At 41.7% G+C, this 21,785-nt stretch overlaps 1 protein-coding gene and 1 non-coding gene across 2 annotated transcripts; one reads left to right on the top strand and one right to left on the bottom strand.

Moving 5' to 3' along the window:
- Nucleotides 1-11,682: 11,682 nt before the first annotated feature.
- LOC115676566 (laccase-1) lies at nt 11,683-15,334 on the bottom strand. Its single transcript, XM_030599521.2, has 5 exons — nt 15,163-15,334; nt 14,755-14,906; nt 13,872-14,113; nt 13,203-13,328; nt 11,683-13,072 (listed from the first exon to the last, which is right to left on the bottom strand). Exons 1-5 carry the CDS (start codon nt 15,274-15,276, stop codon nt 11,973-11,975), a joined length of 1,734 nt encoding a protein of 577 aa, XP_030455381.1. The 5' UTR covers nt 15,277-15,334; the 3' UTR covers nt 11,683-11,972.
- Nucleotides 15,335-21,161: 5,827 nt separating this feature from the next.
- TRNAP-UGG (transfer RNA proline (anticodon UGG)) lies at nt 21,162-21,233 on the top strand. Its single transcript has one exon. It is a non-coding gene; the product is annotated as a tRNA-Pro (tRNA).
- The last annotated feature ends 552 nt before the right edge of the window (nt 21,234-21,785 follow it).

The raw sequence follows: 21,785 nt of genomic DNA, 5'->3' as shown, positions 1-21,785 counted from the left end.
TCTTCGCAGGAAATGAAACTCTTTGTCGAGAGTAGCCCCCATGTTAATTCGATTGTTTTACCCGAGTGGTAAGATTAGTCAGATATTTCATGAATCCGAAATTCATCTATCTAGGTAGGACCGAAATCTTTTTTCAATTCTTCACGAGACTCGGTGTTCGTTTGAGACAAAAGCCCTGAGAGGTCCACACCAACATGCTCGGCTGGCGAAATGGACAGAAGAGCCTTGCCATGGTTTGTTAGTCTTGTGACAAGACTTCGTGGCCACGCTTCGATATATGCCAAAGAAAAGGAAGAGAAGATGTTCCCCTATAGATAAAAAAATAATAATAAGTACGGATGGTATCCTAAGATAGTAAGTCTTTTATTGTGATAGTAATTTTTCCAATGTAAAAACTTAGTGTTAGTAGCTTTCATTACCACGTAAGCTTAAAATAATCCTAGGTAGAGATATAAATAAGTTCCTATTATATTATGTTGTGCTTGTTGTTCTAATTTGTGGAAAATTACCTAACCTTTCGTACGGAAGGCCAATTCAATCCTAAACTTTCCTATTTTACTACTTTAGTCATAAATATTTGCGCGAAATTTCCAATATAGTCATTCCAGTCAATGTTCGCTAGAAATTACTAACGAAGCGGTCCAGTCATCGTCGGCCATCCTACGCGGCACACTGCCATGTTCGCGATTTCCAGCGAAAGTTGGTCAGAAGGACTACAATCAAAATTTCGCACAAAGGATTGAGGCTAAATTGAAAAAATCGGAAAGTTACGATTGAATTGGCATTCGTATAATAGGTTTAAGACTGGTCGGAAAATTTCCCCTTATAATTTTGGGATAAGGGCTTTGGTGAAAGAAAGATTTTGGGATGGGGGTTTCCGGCAAAGTATGTGATCATAGTACAAATAGTCCCATACTTTATACTAATCAGAATATAATACTATAGTTCTATGGTAAACAATTCGGTGGAGATTCCCTAAAATCGATGAACAACTCTTAAAAAATGCTTATATGGTCATAGGTCATATGTTCACTGACAAAGATAATTGGTTCGGAAGCTTTTGGATTTTAGTAGTGTGACTCAGAGATCTTTTTTTTTTCGGTTAAAATCGGAAAAATAAAAAAGAGAATTTCGTAATTAATAAATTACAACGCTAGGCGCAGGCATTCTTTTTTTTTTTTTTGGTCAGAAGGCGCAGGCATTCCACTAACAATATTCTTCTGTCCGTTTTGAATTTCGAAAAGATTGAACTAGAAATACATGAAAAAGATGCATCATTGGAGTAGGGCCTCCTCAGTAACAAACAATGAATTGAGTCCTTTTATGTAAAATTCCTTTTATTCGAGTAATGGTAATATATCCAATATCAATTAAGCTTTTAGGTTGGAACTTGTTAACAATAATTCCAACCCGTCATTCTGCGAAGAAATTTTTTTTTTATGTTTTATGTGGATGAAGTATTTTGCATGCATTTCTCGAAACGAGTCGGAATTTTAGATATATATCCAACTATTAAATAAAAGGATTAATACCACAAAACAATTCCATATCGGTACACTTGTGTAACTTTTAACCAAACTAATTTTCATATCACAAAAAAAAAAAAACCGGTACACCCTTGACAAATCTAATCTCCGTTATCCAATATTCCCATTGCTAATGTGGAAACACACGTAACAAATAACTTGGATGATCAATGTGTGACGTGGATCCAATGTAGTAGTTCAATAGATACGAGTCTCCTAAACAATATCGTTTTGGGAAAACCAGATATGAAGAAAACGAAATAAGATTGGGAAATTTCCTAATTTTTCCACAAGAACTTACTCATATTTCCAAAATCTACTAAAATCCCTAATTTTGTCCTAAGATTTTGGTAGATTTGTCGTGGGTGTGCCAACTTTGGATTTTTTTATGACATAAAAATTAATTTGGGGTAAACGTGTCCCGAATATACTAATCTGAAATTCGTTGTGGCATTAACTCTAACTAGAAAGAGATACTTTATATATTGTGTCCTAAAAGGAGCATAAAAGGTATTTATTTTCCCTCTGACAATGCAAGTAGCAGAATTAGGTTAATGTAGACTCCGAAATTCGAGCTAGCTTTTGGAAAGATAAATGGAAATTCAAGCTAAGCTAAAAGTGGGCACGCATGCGCTTGAGCCTAAAGTTACTCCTGTTCTCTCCTTTTTCAGTTTACCCTGAAAAACTTTTCATTGTTTTCTTTTCTTTATGCAAATTCGTGATGAACTCATGATTTATATGAATTGCTTTTAACTCGAGAGGGCTCCTCAATGAATGTGTGGTTCAACTCGTTTCGTGCCTAGTAGTAGTAGTAGCCTGCTGCCATTGAATGTATCTTGGCCTCTTTGTCACGAAAAAAAAGTGACGCTATTGACGTACATTATTGCTGAGATTTATTATATCGATTTATTGTATGAAGTCAGTCGAGAAAGAGAAGATCTTGACATAACTTTGGTTTTAATGTTTCAAGTCGGATTCTACCTTAGCAATATTCAACTGAGACTTCAATAAAAGAAAAAGGAGGAAAATTACACAGAAGTCTTTCGAACTTAGATTTCGTTTGTTTTGCGAAAAAAATTTCAAGAAAACATTTTTCAAAAAGTCATTTTCCAAGAAAATGATAGTATTTTTCAATATTTGGCTAAATTATGAAAATAAATTGGAATAATTTTCCATTGTTTGGAAAGGAAATTTGATTTGATTTTCCTAAAGGAACATGCACTATTCGTGAATTATAAGGGATACACACCCTTTGGGCTCTTGATAGGAGCTAGGGTTTGTTGGGTTCAATGACTAGGAACTCGAGTAGGGAGTTAGGGATGCGAGCCCGGCCTTGATGGACTCGAGCCCAAGTGCCGGTGAGTTGGGCACGAGAGCTAGGTACTCAAGCATGGTCACTAGGGACTTGTGCACGGGCACCGGGGTCTTGGGCCTGGCCTTGAGTGACCCAGGCCCAGCCTATATGGACTAAGCCCGATTGCCCAACCTTGATGGACTCGAGCCCAAGTGCCGATGAGTTGGGTACGGGAGCTAGGTACTCAAGCATGGTCACCAAGGACCTGGGCGCGGGCACCAAGGTCTTGGGCCTAGCCTTGAGTAACCCGGGCCTAGCCTTGAGTAACCCAGGCCCAGCCTATATGGACTAAGCTTGATTGCCAAAGAACCAAGCCCAAGAGCCAGTGATTTGAGTGTGGGAGCCGGTTACCCGGGAAAGGCCGCTGAAGACTTGGGAACAATCGCCAAGGACTCATACATAGCAGTCGAGGTCCTGGGTACGGGAATCAGGGTTCCAAGCATGGCCATCGAGGACTCTGGCACGGACACTGAGATCCCGAGCCCAACCTCCATAAACCCAACCTTGGGCTACAGTTACTTGTGTGCAAGAGCCAGGTACTCAGGCGTAGCCGTCGAAAACCTTGGCATTGCGCCCGCCCGCAAAGAACCAGGCCCGACCTCGGTGGACTGAGCCCAAGTGTGTGATGGTGGGTTAATGTTGGTTATAGTTGAGGTTGTGTCCTTCGGGTAGGAGGATAACCGTGTCATTTCCATGTACTTGTATGAGTCAGGGCATGTCTCAAACCGAGGGATCTGTGAATTGGGATCCTATTGTACATCCCTGGTTTAACTCACTCAAGACATTGTCCGTTGTGGCCTATTTAATACGAGTCTCACATTTTTCTCCTTTAACATACAGGTTGGCACTTTCCCAAGAGGTCACCCATCCTGGTAGTCCTCTTACCTACTAGTGGAGGAAGACAACCTAGGAATAAGAGACATGGGGCTAGGCCCAATACATTGGGATTTCCCTATTGGGTCAACAACTCATGAGAGGTTGAGTAAGGGGGTCGAGTAGAGACCCTTGAGTGATTGATCTAGCTCCATAGGAGTAAGTCAAAACGATTGAGAAATAGTCTTGTAGAACATCCCTATAGGGGTTATTACGCATCTTAGTAGCTAGAGGAAAAGAAAGCTATACCTTGCTCTAATGATCCCTTAGGTATTAACCTCTCGAGAAAATCGATAATTGCATCTTTGATGTGCTCCACCCTAAATGGTGAGAGTCTAGTAGCCAAAAGCGACGACTTGGGCAGGAGAACCGGGTACCTTGGCTTGCCATCGAACACCCTGGCATGAGCATCGAGATATTGAGCGTGGCCCCTCTGGACTCAAGCCAAGAGACGGACCATGGTCTTAGGCCTAGCCTCTATTGATTCAGCCTCAGGCGTTAATGACAATGGCGCGAGACACGGGTACTTAAGCATGATTGTCAAAGACCCGATCATGGGCACCAAAGTCTCGGGCCTGGCCTCTAGGAACCCATACCCCGCCTCGATGGACCTTGGCCAAGGAGTCCGTGACTTGGCCGTAGGAGCCATGTACCTAAGCTGTCACGCCCCGAACTCTACGGCACACAAACATCCCTACCTTGGCCGATTAATGGTGCAACGCTCCCAGGATGCGTCGCCGACCCAAACCCAATCAGAGAACAGACACAAGCGGAAACCACGTATATAAATATATATATACACCCGTACAGATAAATACATGAGACCACAGATAAAACATCGTATAAACAGGAATGTACATTTTATCACTCACTGAAAACTCCTTTTTACAACGTACTTTATACAGATCAAAAGATTTAAACGAAGACAACAACTTCTAGCAGCCACCAGATCAAAAAGGTACTATGGCTGAGGAAAAGTGGGGTCAACTACAGGGAAGATCGCAGTAAAAAAGGTACTAGCTTCCCTGAAACGAGTTGGGACCTAAGCTAGGGCTCCCAATCCGGATCCGACGATTTTGAGGACTCCCCTGCCGATCCCTCTTGAGGCTCGGACTCTTCGGAATCCATATCCGTTGCTGCTGCCTCTTCGTCTTCAGTATCCGGTTCAAGCTCTGGGTCAAGATAAAGCCCTAACTCATCATCGGGTCGTATCTCTACATCCGATCCTACCTCTGCTACTTCCCCATGGTCTTCATCAGAATCTAGATCCATATCCTCCAGTTCGTCTTCTTCATCGGCAGCTTGGTCTAGGTCTTCAGCTATCACCTGTGGCTCCTGTGGCTCCCCATCCATGGACTCATCAACGCCATCTACATCGTAGACATCCTGAGGATTGATCACCTCGCCATCCGCATATATGGGTTCCATCCATCCATCCTGACCAACTGGCGCATCAAAAGTCCTAAGGGGTTGCCCTAGGTTTCCGTCGGCATCCCTCAAGCATCAAGCCACATACTCCTGAGTCTGATGAAAATATTCATCCACGTTTACAAACACCATAGATCGGTATCTTACATACGATTCCCCATTCCCTGCGGGGTATGTACTTGTATACTGATGTATCTGTATAGGTATTTTAAAAAGCGGTGGATTCGGCATCCTTACGGCTGGGGGTCTGAAAAGGTGGGTTATTACAACCGTGAGACGAATCTCAATGAGTATAACCCCTAAACCTAGGCTAGGCTAATATGCATTCTCCTGACCAGCAAAACAATGCATAAGACAAACAATGACCTAGGCCCTCGGGCCCAGATCGATCATACAATTGACCCTGCAGGTTAGGCATTTCATAAAAATACTCACGACACATACGCGAGCACACCGATCACACGTGCGCCATACGCATGACCATACTCATTAATGTTTGATTCGCATGCCAAACACCGAATCCCGCACACTCGCACATTAGCCCATGCACTCTTATGCATGTAATGTCATTATCATGCCATGTTCATATTGGCTCACACTGCACACTGGCATATAGCTCATTTTAATTAATAACTGATCCAAAAATCACGGCCCGAAGGCTCACAACACTCCATGGCCAGCGTAAAAACGCACCCGGCCCAGTGTCTTTAGCCTACTACAAAGTGCATGAGGCACAACACCCATCTCCTTACGAACCAGAGCCTGCTACAAAGTGCATGAGGATGGTCGTCTTCCGGGTATACCGGGCATCGTCTTGCTACAAAGTGCATGAGGACGGCACGACCCGAAGGCCAATATGTGATCACACGGCACACTGCCAATTTTTATCCGAACCCGGCGTAAACGCATCTGGCAATTAGGTGATCACATGCTCATGACAGGCACGCATTCTCGCACAATTTCCTCACATGCCCCATTCTCGGCATACACAATGCATGACCAAGAAAAATGCAACATGAGCATCAATAAACCATAGGCACTCAGTCAAATCCATATCACCACACCATGCCCAATTCACAAATAGCACGCTCACTTGGCCAATTAATACCGTGCGGCCCAATTTCCAATACACAATTCAAGCCATCAATTGGCCAATCACACTCCGCACGATTCAGCCACACGAGCACGCAACATGGCATTTCACAATTAAACACAATTGATTACCAATAAACCAACAGCCAATCATTCTGGGTAATCCCGGCCATTCAGCCTATAATTCTTGCTGTCCGATAAAATCCGGCACATTCCTCAACAATGCGGACAACCACTATTTCCTCAATCCGGGCCCAATAATTATTTATAATAATCCCACTAAATTCCTCGGATTTTATTTCCACCAATCAGTCCTCAATCCAGATCGAAATATACACCGATAATACCTAAACCAATCTAGAATACACACTATCAGTCCTAATCCGGGTTTAGGAATTATACTCACTTAAATTCTAGACCACGACGACAAGGAACGGTGGCCGATCATCGGTGAACAGTGAAACCGGCAGCGGCGTTCCCGGCGGCGACGTACGGACGGCGGTGTACGGACCGTACGAACGCCGTACGGACACTGTACGGACGGCGATGAAAAGTGACGTACGGACGTCGGAAACGTCACAGTGGCAGCAGCTCGACCGATCGGGCTCCGGCGCGGCGGCGGCGGCGGCGCTATCCCTAGAAGAAAAAGGGAAAGAAAGAGAGAGAGGGAGAGAGAGAAAGGGGTCGGGTGAGGCTAAGGCTGAGGCTAGGGATTGAGGTGGTTGACGGCGAGGCACGGTGGCCGGCGGCGGTGCTCCGGCGGCCGGCGGTGAGCTCCGGCAAGGCTTGGCCGAGAGAGAACAAAAGAGGGAGAGAGATTTCGGGAGGAGAGAGAGAGAGTTCTGGCCAAATGGGAGTGAGAGGAGAGAGAAACAGGTTTAAATTGGTCAAATAATAGGGGCTAGGGGCGCCAAGTGTCACAAATCTAGCCAAAATGACCATTTTACCCCTCATCCAAGGGTTCCCATTAATTCTTACCCAATAATTCATGGGCATTTTGGTCATTTGCTGCAATAATTAGGATAAGTCCAAATTTAATTAATTTCCTTAATTATCCCCCAAAATTCGGAACCAAAAATAGCCCATGGGCAAAACTGTCATTTTTCCGGTCCCGGGTCGAAATTCCATTTTTCACCCATACCAACCCTAAATGTGCGTGGCCAACATAATGTGGTGTCAGAATCGCGAAATTCATCGCGTAAGCCCTCGGAAATCCACGTCAAAGTTTGAAGGGCAAAATCGTCAATTTTTCCAATTTTTGTCGAAATTCCAATTTTTGGCCATAACGACTCCTGGTATGCGTGGCCACCCTAAAATGGCGTCGGCCTCGAAAAATAACCTCATTTGGCCTCGAAAAGCGACGCTGGTATCCCGAGGGGCAAAATCGTAATTTTTCACCCCTGGACCGAAATTCCCATTTTTACTCGTACTAACTCCAAATGTGTGTGGCCAGCATAATATGGCGTCAGATTCCCAAAAATAGTCTCTTAAGCCTTCGAAAATCGACATCGAAATCCGGGCCCAATTCCGTGAACAAAACTCGCTAAATTTCCAATTTCAGGGTCTCTCACTAACGGGCGGCTATTTAGGGGTTACGCGTATCGACCTAGGGTTATCCGAGTCATGACGGCCCCGATCATCGAGAGAATGAGAAATTATCACTAGTCCCAAAGGTCGCGATCGTTCGGTTCCAGTTCAGGACTGGTTGACCACGTGCACTTTCGATCGTGCAGAATCACCTACGATCCGATTGTACATCATTGGTCTTGGCCAAACCAAATCCATCACTTTTCCTGAGATCGGCCCACGTTGGCCCAAAATATTCCCTCATCATTTCTCGTGATCGATGCCCGATTTACTATCGGGTCCCTAGTCCACGTACCGTTTTCCCAGTTAGCCATACCCCACTGGTTAGTATCCCTAGAGTGATCAGCTCTGGGCGAGACTTACTAAAATGAAATGCGAAATAATGTCAATTTTATTGATCCCGGAATTACATCGAAATTCGGGCTGTTACATAAGCATGGCCTTTGAGGACTCGGGCACAAGTACCAGGGTCCCGAGCCCACCTTTTGTAGACCAAGGCCCTTGCCTAAGCATCAGGTTGGGGTCTAGTGCTCGGGCGCCAATTACATGAGCGTGGGAGCTATGTCCCAAGGCATAGCCGCTTAGGATCCGGGCACGGGCATCGTGGACCCAAGCCAAGCATTGGTGACTTGGGCATGGGAGCAAGGTACCAAGGTATAGTCGCCGAGGACTCAAGCATAGGCACTGGGGTCCCAAGCCCAACTTCGATGAACCTAGGGCCGAGCACCTGTGACCTAAGGGTGGGAGCCAGGTTCTCGGGCCTTTCCTATCAAGGACCTAAGCATCAGCACCCCAAGCTTAGCCTTTATGGACCTAAGTCCGCCTCAATGGACCCAAGCCTAGGCACCAAACTAAGGTCCCGAGCTCGGCCTTTGTGGACTGGACCTAGGCGCCAGTGACTTGGGCATAGGAGTTGGGTACCCAAGCATGGCATGCCAGTCACTCGAGCATCTGGCACCAGGGTCTCAAGTCCGATGCTAGTGACTTCAATGTAGGAGCCGGAAACGGGGGGTCGAGCCTAGCCTTAAGGCACCCGGGCCCAAGCTTTATGAACCCAGACCCGACCGCCTAGGAACAGTTCCCAAACTCAATGGACTCGAGATGAGGAGTCAAGTACTCGAGGCATGGCTAGCAGGGATACGGGCACGAACACCGTGGTCTCGAGCATGGCTACTGGGGACATAGGCACGGACACCAGGGTATCAAACCCGGCCTATGTGGACCCAAGCACATGCATCAAGGTTTATGTTTAATATTTTCGTGGATGATAAAAATATTTTCCATTCATTCATTTTTATAAGCGATACAAACAATCATTTTAGAAAAAAAAAATCAAATCATTCATTTTTCGTGAAATAAACGGAGCCTAAGAGTAAAAACCCTAAGCTAAACACACATTGCTCCTTTCAACTTATATTTTATTACAACCGTCCAGTATATTTTCCGTTAGCATTGGCAATGCATATGACTTTTAATAAGTAAAAGCACATTTTTATCTGTTTTTCAAGGAAATCTTTCTTTTACTCTTGATGTAAAAAAAGGAAAAAGTAAGAAAATGGAGAAAAATAAATTTAAAAGATTTATACAGAAAAATGTATGTCAATAATAATACATGCTAATGTCTTTTAGTAAGTGAAAGCATATTTTTATCTCTTTGTTTTAGGAAATCATTCTTTTACTTTTAGGCTTCGTCCATTTCGCGGAAAATATGAAGTTTCTGGAAAATGTTTTCCAATGAGCCATTTTCCAAGAAAATGACAATATTTTTTGGTGTTCAGCTGAAACCTAAAAATGAACTTGGAAAATATTTTCCGCTGTTCAGTATCCAATTTATTTATTTAATCTTTTAATCTTTTAATCTTTTTTTTACTTTTCTTTCTTTTTTTTTCTTCTTACTCGAGCCTTACCCAGCTCGCCGGCCTCGGGCGAGCTTGACCTCGCTGGATCAGGCGAGGCTCAAGCTTGCCTATGCGAGGAAGAAGAAAAAAAAGGAATAAAATAAAATAAAAAATATAAAAAAATTGATTTTTTAAAATATTAAAAAAAAAAGAAGAAAAGAAAAGAAAATATACGAATAAAATAAAAATGTGTTATATGAAAGAAAATGAGGTGAAAGAAGATATGGAAAATTTTTCCGCTTTCTAAAAAGCGGAAAATATTTTCCTCACTTTTGAAGGTGTTTTTTCCATTGGTGGAAAATATTTTCCATGACTAGTTTATTTCCTATGAAACAAACACCGAAAAATTCGGAAAATATTTTCCTAAAAGTTGTTTTCCGTTAAACAAATGAAATCTTAATTTCGGTTAATCATTTCCTTCTATGAATTGAGATATAGTTAGCCAATGGGCTGTGCTGCAAGGGATTTTCCTTTGCCGACCCACGTGCCAGTCCTAGGGACGGTTGGCTTGGGCCCCTTTTAAAATTTTAAATTAAGTTAAATTTTTTTAAAAATTCAAAAGAACAATAAAAAAAGTTTTATTTATAAACTGTGATATGCAATAAAAATTACAAAAAATGCAAATATAATAGCATTGTAGGATAACTACAATAGTACATAATTAATAAAATAAAATAAAAACTCATTTAATTAGATACAAATGAAGTGCAAATGCATCCTGACATTTTTCTAGAAAGAAAATTACACATGCAAGTTCCCTGATAACAATTATACACAAATTACACCCAAGAGAATTTCTAATTAATTTCAATGTCTTCGCATTGTGTCTCTCACCATGATTTATATGATAAAGTGTCTTTGTTGTCATCTTGTTCACATTTAGCACATCCTACTAGAGACAATTCTTGCAATAAACCCAATCACGCCCTCGAACAGACATTTCTATATTTCTCGCAGTCAAGCTGAACCTATCGTATCCTATAATCCGTTGGCTAGTGAATGAGGACTCTAGATGTACCATGGACGACGGTGGTGTCGATAAGTCACAAGCCAAGATGGAAATAAACAACCGAGAAAAAGGATATAAGTTCCATCATAAACATCATCGTCAAGTTGATTTCATCTTAGCTACCCAAAAAAAAGTTGATTTCATCGTTTCACTCTGGAAGTTTGGTCTTTTCCTTTTGTTGGGCACAGATTATGCGGCCCAGTTGGCATCTTCATAGATGGGCTTCCAGTAGCCACCTACAAACTCCATCGTGGCCCACTTTGGTTTGGGCTACAAACTCCGATTTGGCCCGTGGAAATACATTCTCGGTGCTCCCAACCGAGGACGGGGAGTATTTTTAGGTATTCTCGAAGTACGCCGCACCTATGTAGTAGGGAGGACAAACCCACCCTTAGGAAAGCAACGCTCGAGATTGAAAGGAAATTGAATTTTGCCATGGGATTTTTATAAGTTCTAACGATGCTTTTTACTCATCCCACGTTGTCTATGAAACTATTTTTCTTATCGATGTCGTTACACAAATCTAATACGCTTGTTTCGGGGAAAATCAACAACTAGGAAAAAACTATACTAACTTTAATCGTTTATATCATTTGGGAAAATAAGTCTCCGCGAGATCTTTTCCGTAATAAGCACAACTTATGCCTGTACATTTTTATTAATAAAGAAGATAAGCAATACAATTGGTTAAATTTAGAAAAATCTTTTTAAGTCGCTGATTTTTCACGAAACGAGCGCACCTAATGAAGTATTTTGGTACCTCTTCGTTAAGGTTAATGACGATATATTTACTATACTAAGAGGACGGCTCATTAAGTTGCAGTTATATTAGAATATGAAACTCTAATTGTGCGTCAAAACTTGGAGATTTACTCAGCTAATCATCAATAAGAAGATAAGCCATTAGTCTAACCTCAAGAATATCATACTTCACATCATAATACTTACGTCATTACAACAATATCATTGTCTACAAAAGCTTTCTTTAACGGTGCTTAAATGAACCCCAATCACCAAGCCCTTATTGCCAAAATTATATTGCCGTCATTATCACCTATTCACGGACACTAACCTAACAAATCTAGTACACAACTGGTCAAAATTAAAGCTCTTTCAACCCTCTACCAGGGACAACAAAGCAAAGAACAAAATGATAGTAAGTGTTGCTTGGATAAATGCCTTTCACCAGGACAGTCTCAAGACTCTCAGCATGAGGGAAGATCATCAGGTGGAGGCAGCAAGCATTGAGAGGGGCTAGGCCCATTGGGAACAATGAAGGCCATGGCAAGGCCCCATGTGGTGTGCTGCTCAAGATGGCAATGTATGAACCAAGCCCCCGGGTTATCCGCCTTCAAGCGGATCGCGGCCCATCCGCCGACGGGGACTGCCACCGTGTTCCTCTCCGGCGGATCCACGAGGTTATAGCTCGCGGGGTCAACATTGGCATCATAGTTCCCGAAACCCCGCGCCACAATGAAGAAGTTGTGACCGTGGACATGGATAGGATGGTTCTCGGGGTTAAGGAAGCTTGTGTCCTGGAGCACGATCTCCAAGTTCGTGCCAAACGGCACCACCAAGAGCTTGTGCCCGAACTCGGTATTCATGTTCTCTGTGAGGGGGTCGACTCCGGTAAAATTGTACTCCTTCGGGGGCCGCTCTGGAAAGGTCGAGGTTAGCTGGCTCGCGGTGAAGTTCTTGTAATGCCCCTCGAGGATCGACATTAGCGGGCGGACGAAGGACTGGTTGTTCATCGAGGCATAAAACCGCTTCCCGGCATAGCCCTTGCAAGTTTGGTTTTGTGGACAATCTTGGAGGTTGAGGCTAATGGTGGTGATCACTCTCCTATCAATTGCCTTGGGGACCCTACATGGGTATTGAGGCGTTGCAAGGCTCCTGAGCTTGTTCAAGAACTTTGTGGCAAAAGGTGTGTCGGTCATTTTAGGAAGATTAGGGACCACAACACTAGGTTTGGTGTTTTTGTCACTAGATTTAGGGCCTTTGTATTTTAAAAAGCCCAATGTTGTGGAATTGTCAAAGGGGAAAACAGAGGTGAGGTAAGGAGCAGCTGCCATTGGGAACATTCCTGAGGCGTCGGGTGCTTGGTTCGTCGTGAGCAGGACGTTCGTGGTCTGCCCAGGAGCGATCATTATGGCCAGAGTCGAAAAGGGCTTCGTGTAGACCGCATCGATCTCGACCACCTTCAGCGTGTGGTTGGCCACTGCAAAGAAGAGCTCATCGATGAGTGCAGCATTGATGATCCGAAGCATGTACGTCTTGCCTGGTTCCACGGCCCGGACAAATGTATCTGCAGGGTAGCAAGCAATTGGAGATTAACTAGTTAGGTGATTATAGCCCACAAAAGAAAAAAAAAGAACTAAAGGTTTTAGAAAGAGCAAAAGAAACATCTGCTTGATCAGGCACTAATGTCATGATACCTTTGGCAGAGCAAGGATAGAGAGGGCCTGGAAGGCCATTGATGGTGTAAGCATTTGAGGAATTAGGGCCACCACCATACATCATTTGACCCTCCACTGCATCAACATCCGCATTCCACCATTCACCTATGGTTGGGGTCAAACAAGATGCAATACCCAGTCAAAATCAGTATAGACAGAACAAAAAAAATTCAGAGTGGGAGTGAAAGTAAAAAGGCCTCGGTCATCATATTCATTTGCATACATGATGTCTGAACAAACAAACACAAAGGGGACATAGGTTACATGATGTGGATCAAAGTTCTTGAACATAGAAGTAGACCTGACAGATATCCTACATGTCATAAGCACTTTGTGCAAGAGTAGCAATGTTGACTCGACAATTAAATGTGTCATATCAAGATTTACTTCAACAATCTGTCATATATGATTAATTAGTAGATATAAGATCTTAACAAGTATCTCACAAATTTGGTATTAAACATATTACATAGCACCGTGCATAAAATGTGTTTAAAATATAGCTTCTCTCACGTAAGTACATAAGGACTTCTATAAAGATATATAAATGATCATCTGAAGCATCGCATATTGAGATGAATGATAGAAAAACTCAATTTGATTAAATATGTCTGAAGGGTATCATCTAAAAAGATAGCGAAGAATTACCGAAAATGATGGGGATTTCGGCTTGAATCTTGGGTGTGAACGGGTAGGGCAAGTGAGGGTAGATGATGAAGGCGCCGTGGACGGAAGCTCGTTGCCAAGAGAAATGGGCGTGCCATAGAAGAGTGCCTCTTTGGTCCACCACATTGAACTTGTAAGTGTAGGTGTGCCCTCCTCTTATGGGGCACTGGGTTATGTAGGCCGGTCCGTCGGCCCACGCCGTTCTGTATTGCCTTATTCCATGCCTATGTCCGAGACAATCAACACCACCTCCATCATTAACATTCATAAGCTTTTCAAAGTGAACAAGAAAAACGAAAGGGGCTTATAATCAAGGTTGAGTTTCATATGAGCAGGATCATGAATTTTCATAAGCCGCCTTCTTTGGGCACTTTCCATGAATAGGACAAATACTTGGAGGCATCCAAAACCCTTTTGGCTATTGGTTCCAAAAAAGTTAATCTTAATCTTAACTTACTTTGAATAAAATTGATTAGTTAGAGAAGATGCCAACAATTCCTTAATTGAGTGACTCTCTCCTAATTTGATTTCCTAAAACAGTCGAAAATAACTTCTTTTTTAACATTTCTCTTTCCTTTTCCTTTGTGGGCAAAGCTAGTGTGCGAAAAAGAGAACTTGCATGCCAGAAAATTGATATTCTCGTGCGGGGGCAAAGGAAACAGGCCCGGTCGGATTTGAGGGGCTCATTTCGTACCATTGACCGAAGAAACATCATGATCAAGAAAGTTGATCAAGAAAGCAAGAGCGGGATATTCATGTAAAGATGAGTTGAGGACAAAAGTGAATAAAAGAGGAAAATGATGAGTAGACCAACATAACAAAAACCAATTAATCATGTGTCTGTGTGCATGCTTTGTTATCTTACCAGTGGATCGTGGTGTTCTTGGCAATGCGATTGGTGACTTTGACTTCTACGTTGTCGCCTTCGTGGACGGCGATGGTCGGGCCCGGGTACTCGCCGTTCACCGTCAGAAGCGACTTCGTGTGGCACAGTCGAGTCACTTGTTTCCACTCCACCTAAGACACATTTACATTTGGAAAAGTAGAGTTTTTTTGAGTTAAAGACTAATCACAAATGTCACAGTTCGTGCAGAGTGTTCATCAGAAACTCTCAAGAATATAGTTATGAGGAAGGCGTTCATGGCAGTGCTTGAGTTTCAAGTTCTTCACATTCTTTTCTCTCCTTTCTGATTCATGTCACATAGAGTGGTGTTCAGAATGGCTAGTTAAGTAGTTGATTTCACAGAGAGAGAGAGAGAGAGAGAGAGCTTACATTGAAATGAAAACGTTTGGAGGCTGGTGAGGCAGAGGAAGCTGTGATAACATTGCAAGCGAGGATCAGAACTAAAACCAATAGAATCATGCAATGCTGGTTGGTACTCTCCATTGCAATTCAGCTTCAAAACCCTCTCTCTCTCTCTCTCTCTCTCTCTCTCTCTCTCTCTCTCTCTCTCTCTCTCTCTCTCTCTCTCTCACTGTTGACTGGTAATGGCTAATATGTTCCAAAAGCTCCATGCACAACCACCCATTATATATACTAGGAGATTCTCTCTCTCTCTCTCTCTGTATCCTTGTATAATAATGATTTTGCCTTTTGGGTTTCTAATTATTGCACTAAATTATTTATTTTACGTATCCCTTGTTGTGCTGGCCCGGTAGGTGAGAGTGAGAACTGACAAAGGAACATGTCCATTTGATCCTTCAAATTGAAAAAAGAAGCTTCGTTTGGGTTACAATGATGCTAAGTAGAATCCAAAATTAGAACCAGCACGCTCCGTTTAGAATCTGCAAAAGAAAAATGCACATCACAAATCCCACCAATCTCATTCTGGAAATAGCTTTGTTCATTGTTCCAGAGTTCTCCAGAGCTAAAAAAATATTGGCCTCTCTGTCTCATTCTTCTCAGCCATTAACGTAATTCATTTAGCACCATTCAGATTCCTAACACGAGTAATTATTTGTGGGGTGGTAGGGGAGATCTCTAGTCAAGATAAAGTTGGACTATACCAGTATCTGTGCTTATTGAAAAGACTGAAATTCTCCATTTCCTCATACTCTTGTTTAACTGTTGTGACTTGAGTAGACCTGTAAAAATGAGTCATTGATTTGATAGGTTGTGGGTTAGTTATATTCAGTAGATGGATCATTAATGGATTTAGGATGGTAAAACCCAAAATAACACAGGTGTTAAATAAGTTCACAATTTATTTAAACTCAACCCACATCTATGACTCTCTTTCGCCCTCATTCGATTTCGCGTTTGCTCACTCCGTACTCTCACCTCAGTTTGAGTATAAGTTTTTCTGGATTTAGTTAAATATGGAAGTATTTTAGCAATTAGATATGGGTTGGCTATAAGTCACTAAATTTGCGTTGTATGAAAATGGATCAAAATAGGTTAAATGGGTCAATTTAGGTCAAATCATTTTTTACTCGATCCATCCGCTTGACGAGTCTAGGCTTCTGGTGGCTTTGAGAGAGAGAGAGAGAGAGAGAGAGAGAGAGAGAGAGAGAGTACGTTGTTATCTACCCACCCAAAGAGAGAGAGAGAGTACGAAGTTATCTACCCACCCAAAAGGAAAGCCAAATATGATTATTCTTTAGGGTGATCGGTTTGAGAGAGAGAACCTACGTTGTTATCTACCGACCCACAGCCAAATATGATTATTCTTATGGCGATCAGTTTTTAAGTATTTTCACAACTTTGATAGTGACTTATACATGACCAACGATGGTGCATTGGGGCATTTGCTACGTACAATATGATTGAGGGGAAGCTGATCCGGCGTCGTAGATTCCATACCATGTTCCATAAGGGAAATTTACAAGGTACTGCTGATATATTGGGTGTGTATGTCATGGAACGGGTGAAATTAGTCAATCCATCTAGTGACAGCTCATGTCGTGTGATACAAATGTTGTATGTGGTACCGCTCGTCACATAAGGGTTTGGAAACAGGCTGCTTCAATTCAAGGGACTGACTTGATCAGGTCGGTTCGGAGGCGATTCCGAGGAAATATAATTTTAATCCCCAAAAACTAGCCGAGGACCGGTTCCATCCGATTCTAAGGTCGGAACTAGTTCTCTTGGCTGGTTCTCGGTCAACAAGTTCTTTGTTCCAAAAGAAAATCTGGACTTACAAAGATTCAGACCGTGGACTCCAATACATGAAAATATTCCCACAAATAATTTGGCCAATTGCCAATCTAGAAGGTCGACTCGTTTTCTAGATTCTGGTCGGTGGGCCAACTCACCCAAGAAAGTATTTAAGTGCATTATCTATATAGATGCGAGTGGATAAAAATTAGACTTTAAATTGTTACACGAAAAATCGTTCCTATGACAAGGTTAATACATTGACACGTATATAGTTTTTAATTTTGGTAATTGAATTTAGTTCTCTTATTAGATGAAAAATTTCTTTTTTGATTTGCTCGTGTAGAATAATACTTTACACCGGATGCGTCTTTTACGGAAATATGTAAAAATTCCGATGCCAACATTGTAGCACCTCAAATGTTGCCGACCGAAGGTCATCATGATTGTAGTTATCTTCTTTTCTTTTCTTTCTGTCGGAAGGTTGGGGTGATCCACAATGTGTGAATAAGATTATGACCTTAATAACTAGACTAGAGCCTCCACCAATCAATTTAGGTAAACCTCGGTCAATTGGGATGTTGGCTAACAATATCACCTAGAAGGAGGGTGAATAGGTAATTTCAAGAAACTTAACTTAATATTGCGAAATTAATATCATCAAGTTTGATATAAGCGTAATATCGGATATAAGCAAATAGTTGATATACGTAGGATTATGTTATATCAAGTGGTGCAGTTTGCTTCTATTAGGCGGTAATGAATATAAGCAAAAGGATAGCAAAAGATGCACTCAAAGCTTTATAGGGGTTCAGTTTGGTATAAAACTACTTCAACTCTCTCAAACTAACAGTTTAGTGGCTCGATTTCACTAGTACTCTTTGAGTAGTTATAGTAGAATGTGTTGCTTATACGGAAGCATTTCTTCCCAGAGCTGGTGCTGCTTATAGCCAAGCAGATAAATCTCACTATCACACACCTAAACACAAATTGTATCACTGACAACACTTCTCAAGAAATTACAGTTTCGGTGCAGTTAAAAGACAATATAAAACCCAAAGCTTTCTCTCAATTTGGATTAGTTGTCACTCTGGGTCTCTCGTCATCTTCGGCGTCTTGCTAGTCTCTTTTTATACTTCTCGACATCCAATCTTCCCCTTGGATAATCTTCACGAGAACCAATCTCCAAGCTGATTGTTGGACAATTGTTAAGCAAACTAATTTAGCCATTAAAGTCAATCAATCTGAGTTCCCGTATATTGGGTCGTCCATACAATCAAATCTTTGATTTTCAAAAATAAATTGGCTTGGCTATGGAAAGTGACTTGTCTTCAGCAAGATTGCCAATTAATCAAGATATCTCATAGGATTGATTTTTCCACGTTGATAATTCTTGATATTGATAATTAATTACTTTCTTTTAAATTAGGAATCCACCTGTTCACAAGCTGTCAAAAGATAAGTTAACTTATCTCGAGATATTATCCTCGGGAAAATTCCAAAAAGGGGCCCGAAGTGAAGTCAAATTCTCAAATAAAGGGCCAGAAGTGGATCTTGTATTAAATGAGGGCCTGAAGTACCCTCATTTTCTCAAATAAGGGCCTGAAGTGAATCTTATCTTAAATAAGAGCCTGAAGTGGTCATATCTGTCTCAAATAAGGGCCTGATCTCACGGCCAAAGCGTATTTTCGTCTTTTACTTTTTTGAATTTTTTTTCATTTTTTCTTTCTTTTTTCCTTTTTCTGTTTTTTCCTTTTCCTTTTCCTTTTCCTTTTCCTTTTTCTCTCTTCCCTCCGCTGGTCATCGCCGGGGCCGACAGAGGTCGCCAGCCTCAGGCGAAGGCCGCCCACGCTTGGGCGGGCGAGGGTTGCCCTCGCCCGCCCAACCTAGGCGAGGTGACCCTCGCCCGATGCCGACGAGGGCAACCCTTGCCCGATGCTGGCGAGGGCGAGGGTTGCTCGATGCCGGTGAGGGCAATGGTTGCCCTCGCCGGATCTGGCAAGGGTCACCCTCGCCCGCCCAGTCCAAGCGAGGCAACCCTCACCCGACACCAGCGAGGGCAACCCATGCCCGACGCCGGCGAGGGCGACCCTTGCCCGACACGGGCTGGGCGGCCCTCACCTCCACCGGCCAAGTGCAGTGATGGCTAGGGAGGGAAGAAGAAAAAAGGAAAAAGAAAACGGAAAAGTAAAAAAAATCAAAAAAATATACTTATAATTTTTTTTTACTAAAATATCCCTTTTCCGACGACAGAATAATCACCGGCCGGCCAAAGGCCCTTATTTGAGATGATTTGGCCACTTCATGCCCTTATTTGAAACGATTTGGCCACTTCAAGCCCTTATTTGAGATAATGTCCACTTCAGGCGCTTATTTGAGAAAATGACTCCACTTCAAATTCATTTTTGAAATTTTCCCTATTATCCTCTGAACACGTGACAAGGTTCTTGTACAAGGTATTGTAGTGGCTCCACTTATATCAACAGTTCCTTGTTATATCCAACTTCTCGACAATATCAGACTCTCGCTTATATCAGGCTCTGTAATAGCAAACTCCATTTATAGGATGTTTCCCGGTATCCAACTGCTTCTCATTTGGTACTTCAAGTACAATGATGATATAAATATTGTAAACTGCTCACCTTAGTACCTCCGAGACTTTATGAACTCCCCATTCTTCTAGACTTATTCACGCAGGTTCTTCCAGCTATTTCGAATATTTTCACTTTGTACTTCTAAGTTCTTTTTACACGGATATTACTAATATAAACAACTTTTTCATATATCAAGCTTGTGAGGGATCATGGATTGTTTTGTCAACTCAAAATATATTAGGAGGTTTCTCAACAAATTACACACCTAACAACCTGTATAATGATTGAAAAGTCAACTACCTGGATACACGTATGAAGGACCTGGTCAAACGAAAACCTAAGAATGCTAGGTCCAAGGGTTAAATTACGCATGAGATGGATTAGCATCCCACGACACCCCTTCCATACTGCAGCTCTATTTTTGGTTAACTGCTAAATCATTCATCACTTAATTTCCTAAGCATGTATGTTGTTTCGCCAAAACACTTTTCCAGACAAAGGTGTGGTTTCTGCCCAGATCCTACTCTATCAATGGCATTTTCTCATGTCTGGTGGCGTGACTCCTTTTTGTTGTGAAAGTGGCTATGTAAAGGCCAGTTTGAATGCAAATTTCAATCAATTGCGAAAACAACATAACACGGCTACAACTACAACATATGGCAAATTCAACATTCAAGCATACTAAGAAATTACATGACATGACATTCATATGCAACGTGACATGAATACATATTTAAAATATGATAACGGAATAACATGACATTCTCAGTAATTATAAACAACATGACATGTCAAATAATAAGCAAACCATGATAGCGAAACGACATGACATGATGATAATCACATTGCTACATGACATAACAAATCATATAGATAACATGATAGCAAAGTGACATGACACGACACTTACCACATTCGACATGACATGACAAATCATACTGAAGTACGATAATGAAACAACATGATATAGCAACAATCACATGCAGTATGACACGGCAAATCATATGCGAAAACATGATATAGTTTCCGATAACTTAGAGGTCTGAAAAGTTTCATTTGATTCCAAGAACTCTAGATACAGTTTTAAGCTATTGGACCTGTTTTGGGTATTAGATGATTTGACTGAAATGTGATAGAAGATTACTTCCTCATCCAACATTCTATCGGCCCACTTTTTTTTGGCATTGCAATGCTTGTGATCCCTAGTTTCATGATGTGCAATTGAAATCTGGAAATCACAAACTTTCTGATGTTGTGAAAGATGGGGGACTAGTTTTGAATGGTTAAAAAGCGCCTGCAGAATTTCAGTGACAATATGAGTGTCAAAAGACTCGTTTTACAAGAAAAATCCATTTTTCTTAGATACGTGGTAAATATTTATTTTCTAAAAAAAAATTTTAAAAAAAATCCGCTGGTTTGAGTTTGTTTTCCCCACATCGTCACGATTGTTATTATTGAACAAAAATAAATGAGACATCGCAGGAGCTACCAATGCTGGAAAAGAAATAAAATAATTTAAATACTTCTAAGATATGCTTAAATTGTTTATATATAATTAATAAAAGTAACAACAAACAAAGAGGGCGTTTGGTCTAGTGGTATGATTCTCGCTTTGGGTGCGAGAGGTCCCGAGTTCGATTCTCGGAATGCCCCTTTCATCTTTTCATTTCTTTTTTTTTTTTTGGCAGGTTAAGGACAAGAGAAACTTTATTTATCCTGCGATACAAACGATCATTTTTAAGAAATTATTTTTCAAATTATTCATCTTTCGCGAAACGAATGGAACTGAAAAGTCAGTCTTATTTTCTTTTCTTTTAACATTTACATGGGTATCTTGAGAGACATCTTCTTGGAAGATCACCAGTCAAAGCTCACTTTTCGTTATCTTCAAACCCTTTTTCCAAAGATTGACTTCCCACCTACCGTCCCAATCGCAGCTCGATTAGTCAAATTCGTAATCAGCATTGGGAAAGAACTCAAGTGAAGCCCATCATCTTCCACCAACCCCCCAAAGTCCATGATTTATCAATTATTATTAACATTCATATAAAATTTTCGTTTTTCTCTAGCAAACCACAACCACTGCCAAATTTCCCATTGCAAAAAACCAAACTTCAATAAATAAATTAAAGTAATCACATGTGTCTTCCAGTGAAGATCAGAGGGCAGATATTCAAGTCAACGCCAGGCACTACCAACTCAATC

The sequence above is a fragment of the Syzygium oleosum genome, unplaced genomic scaffold (assembly GCF_021117445.2).
Source record: "Syzygium oleosum isolate NSW1041296 unplaced genomic scaffold, Sole_v2.1 Sole_v2.17, whole genome shotgun sequence".
NCBI classification, from domain to species: Eukaryota; Viridiplantae; Streptophyta; class Magnoliopsida; order Myrtales; family Myrtaceae; genus Syzygium; species Syzygium oleosum.
Note: the sequence above shows the minus strand (reverse complement) of the source record. Positions and strands in the feature narration are given on the sequence as shown.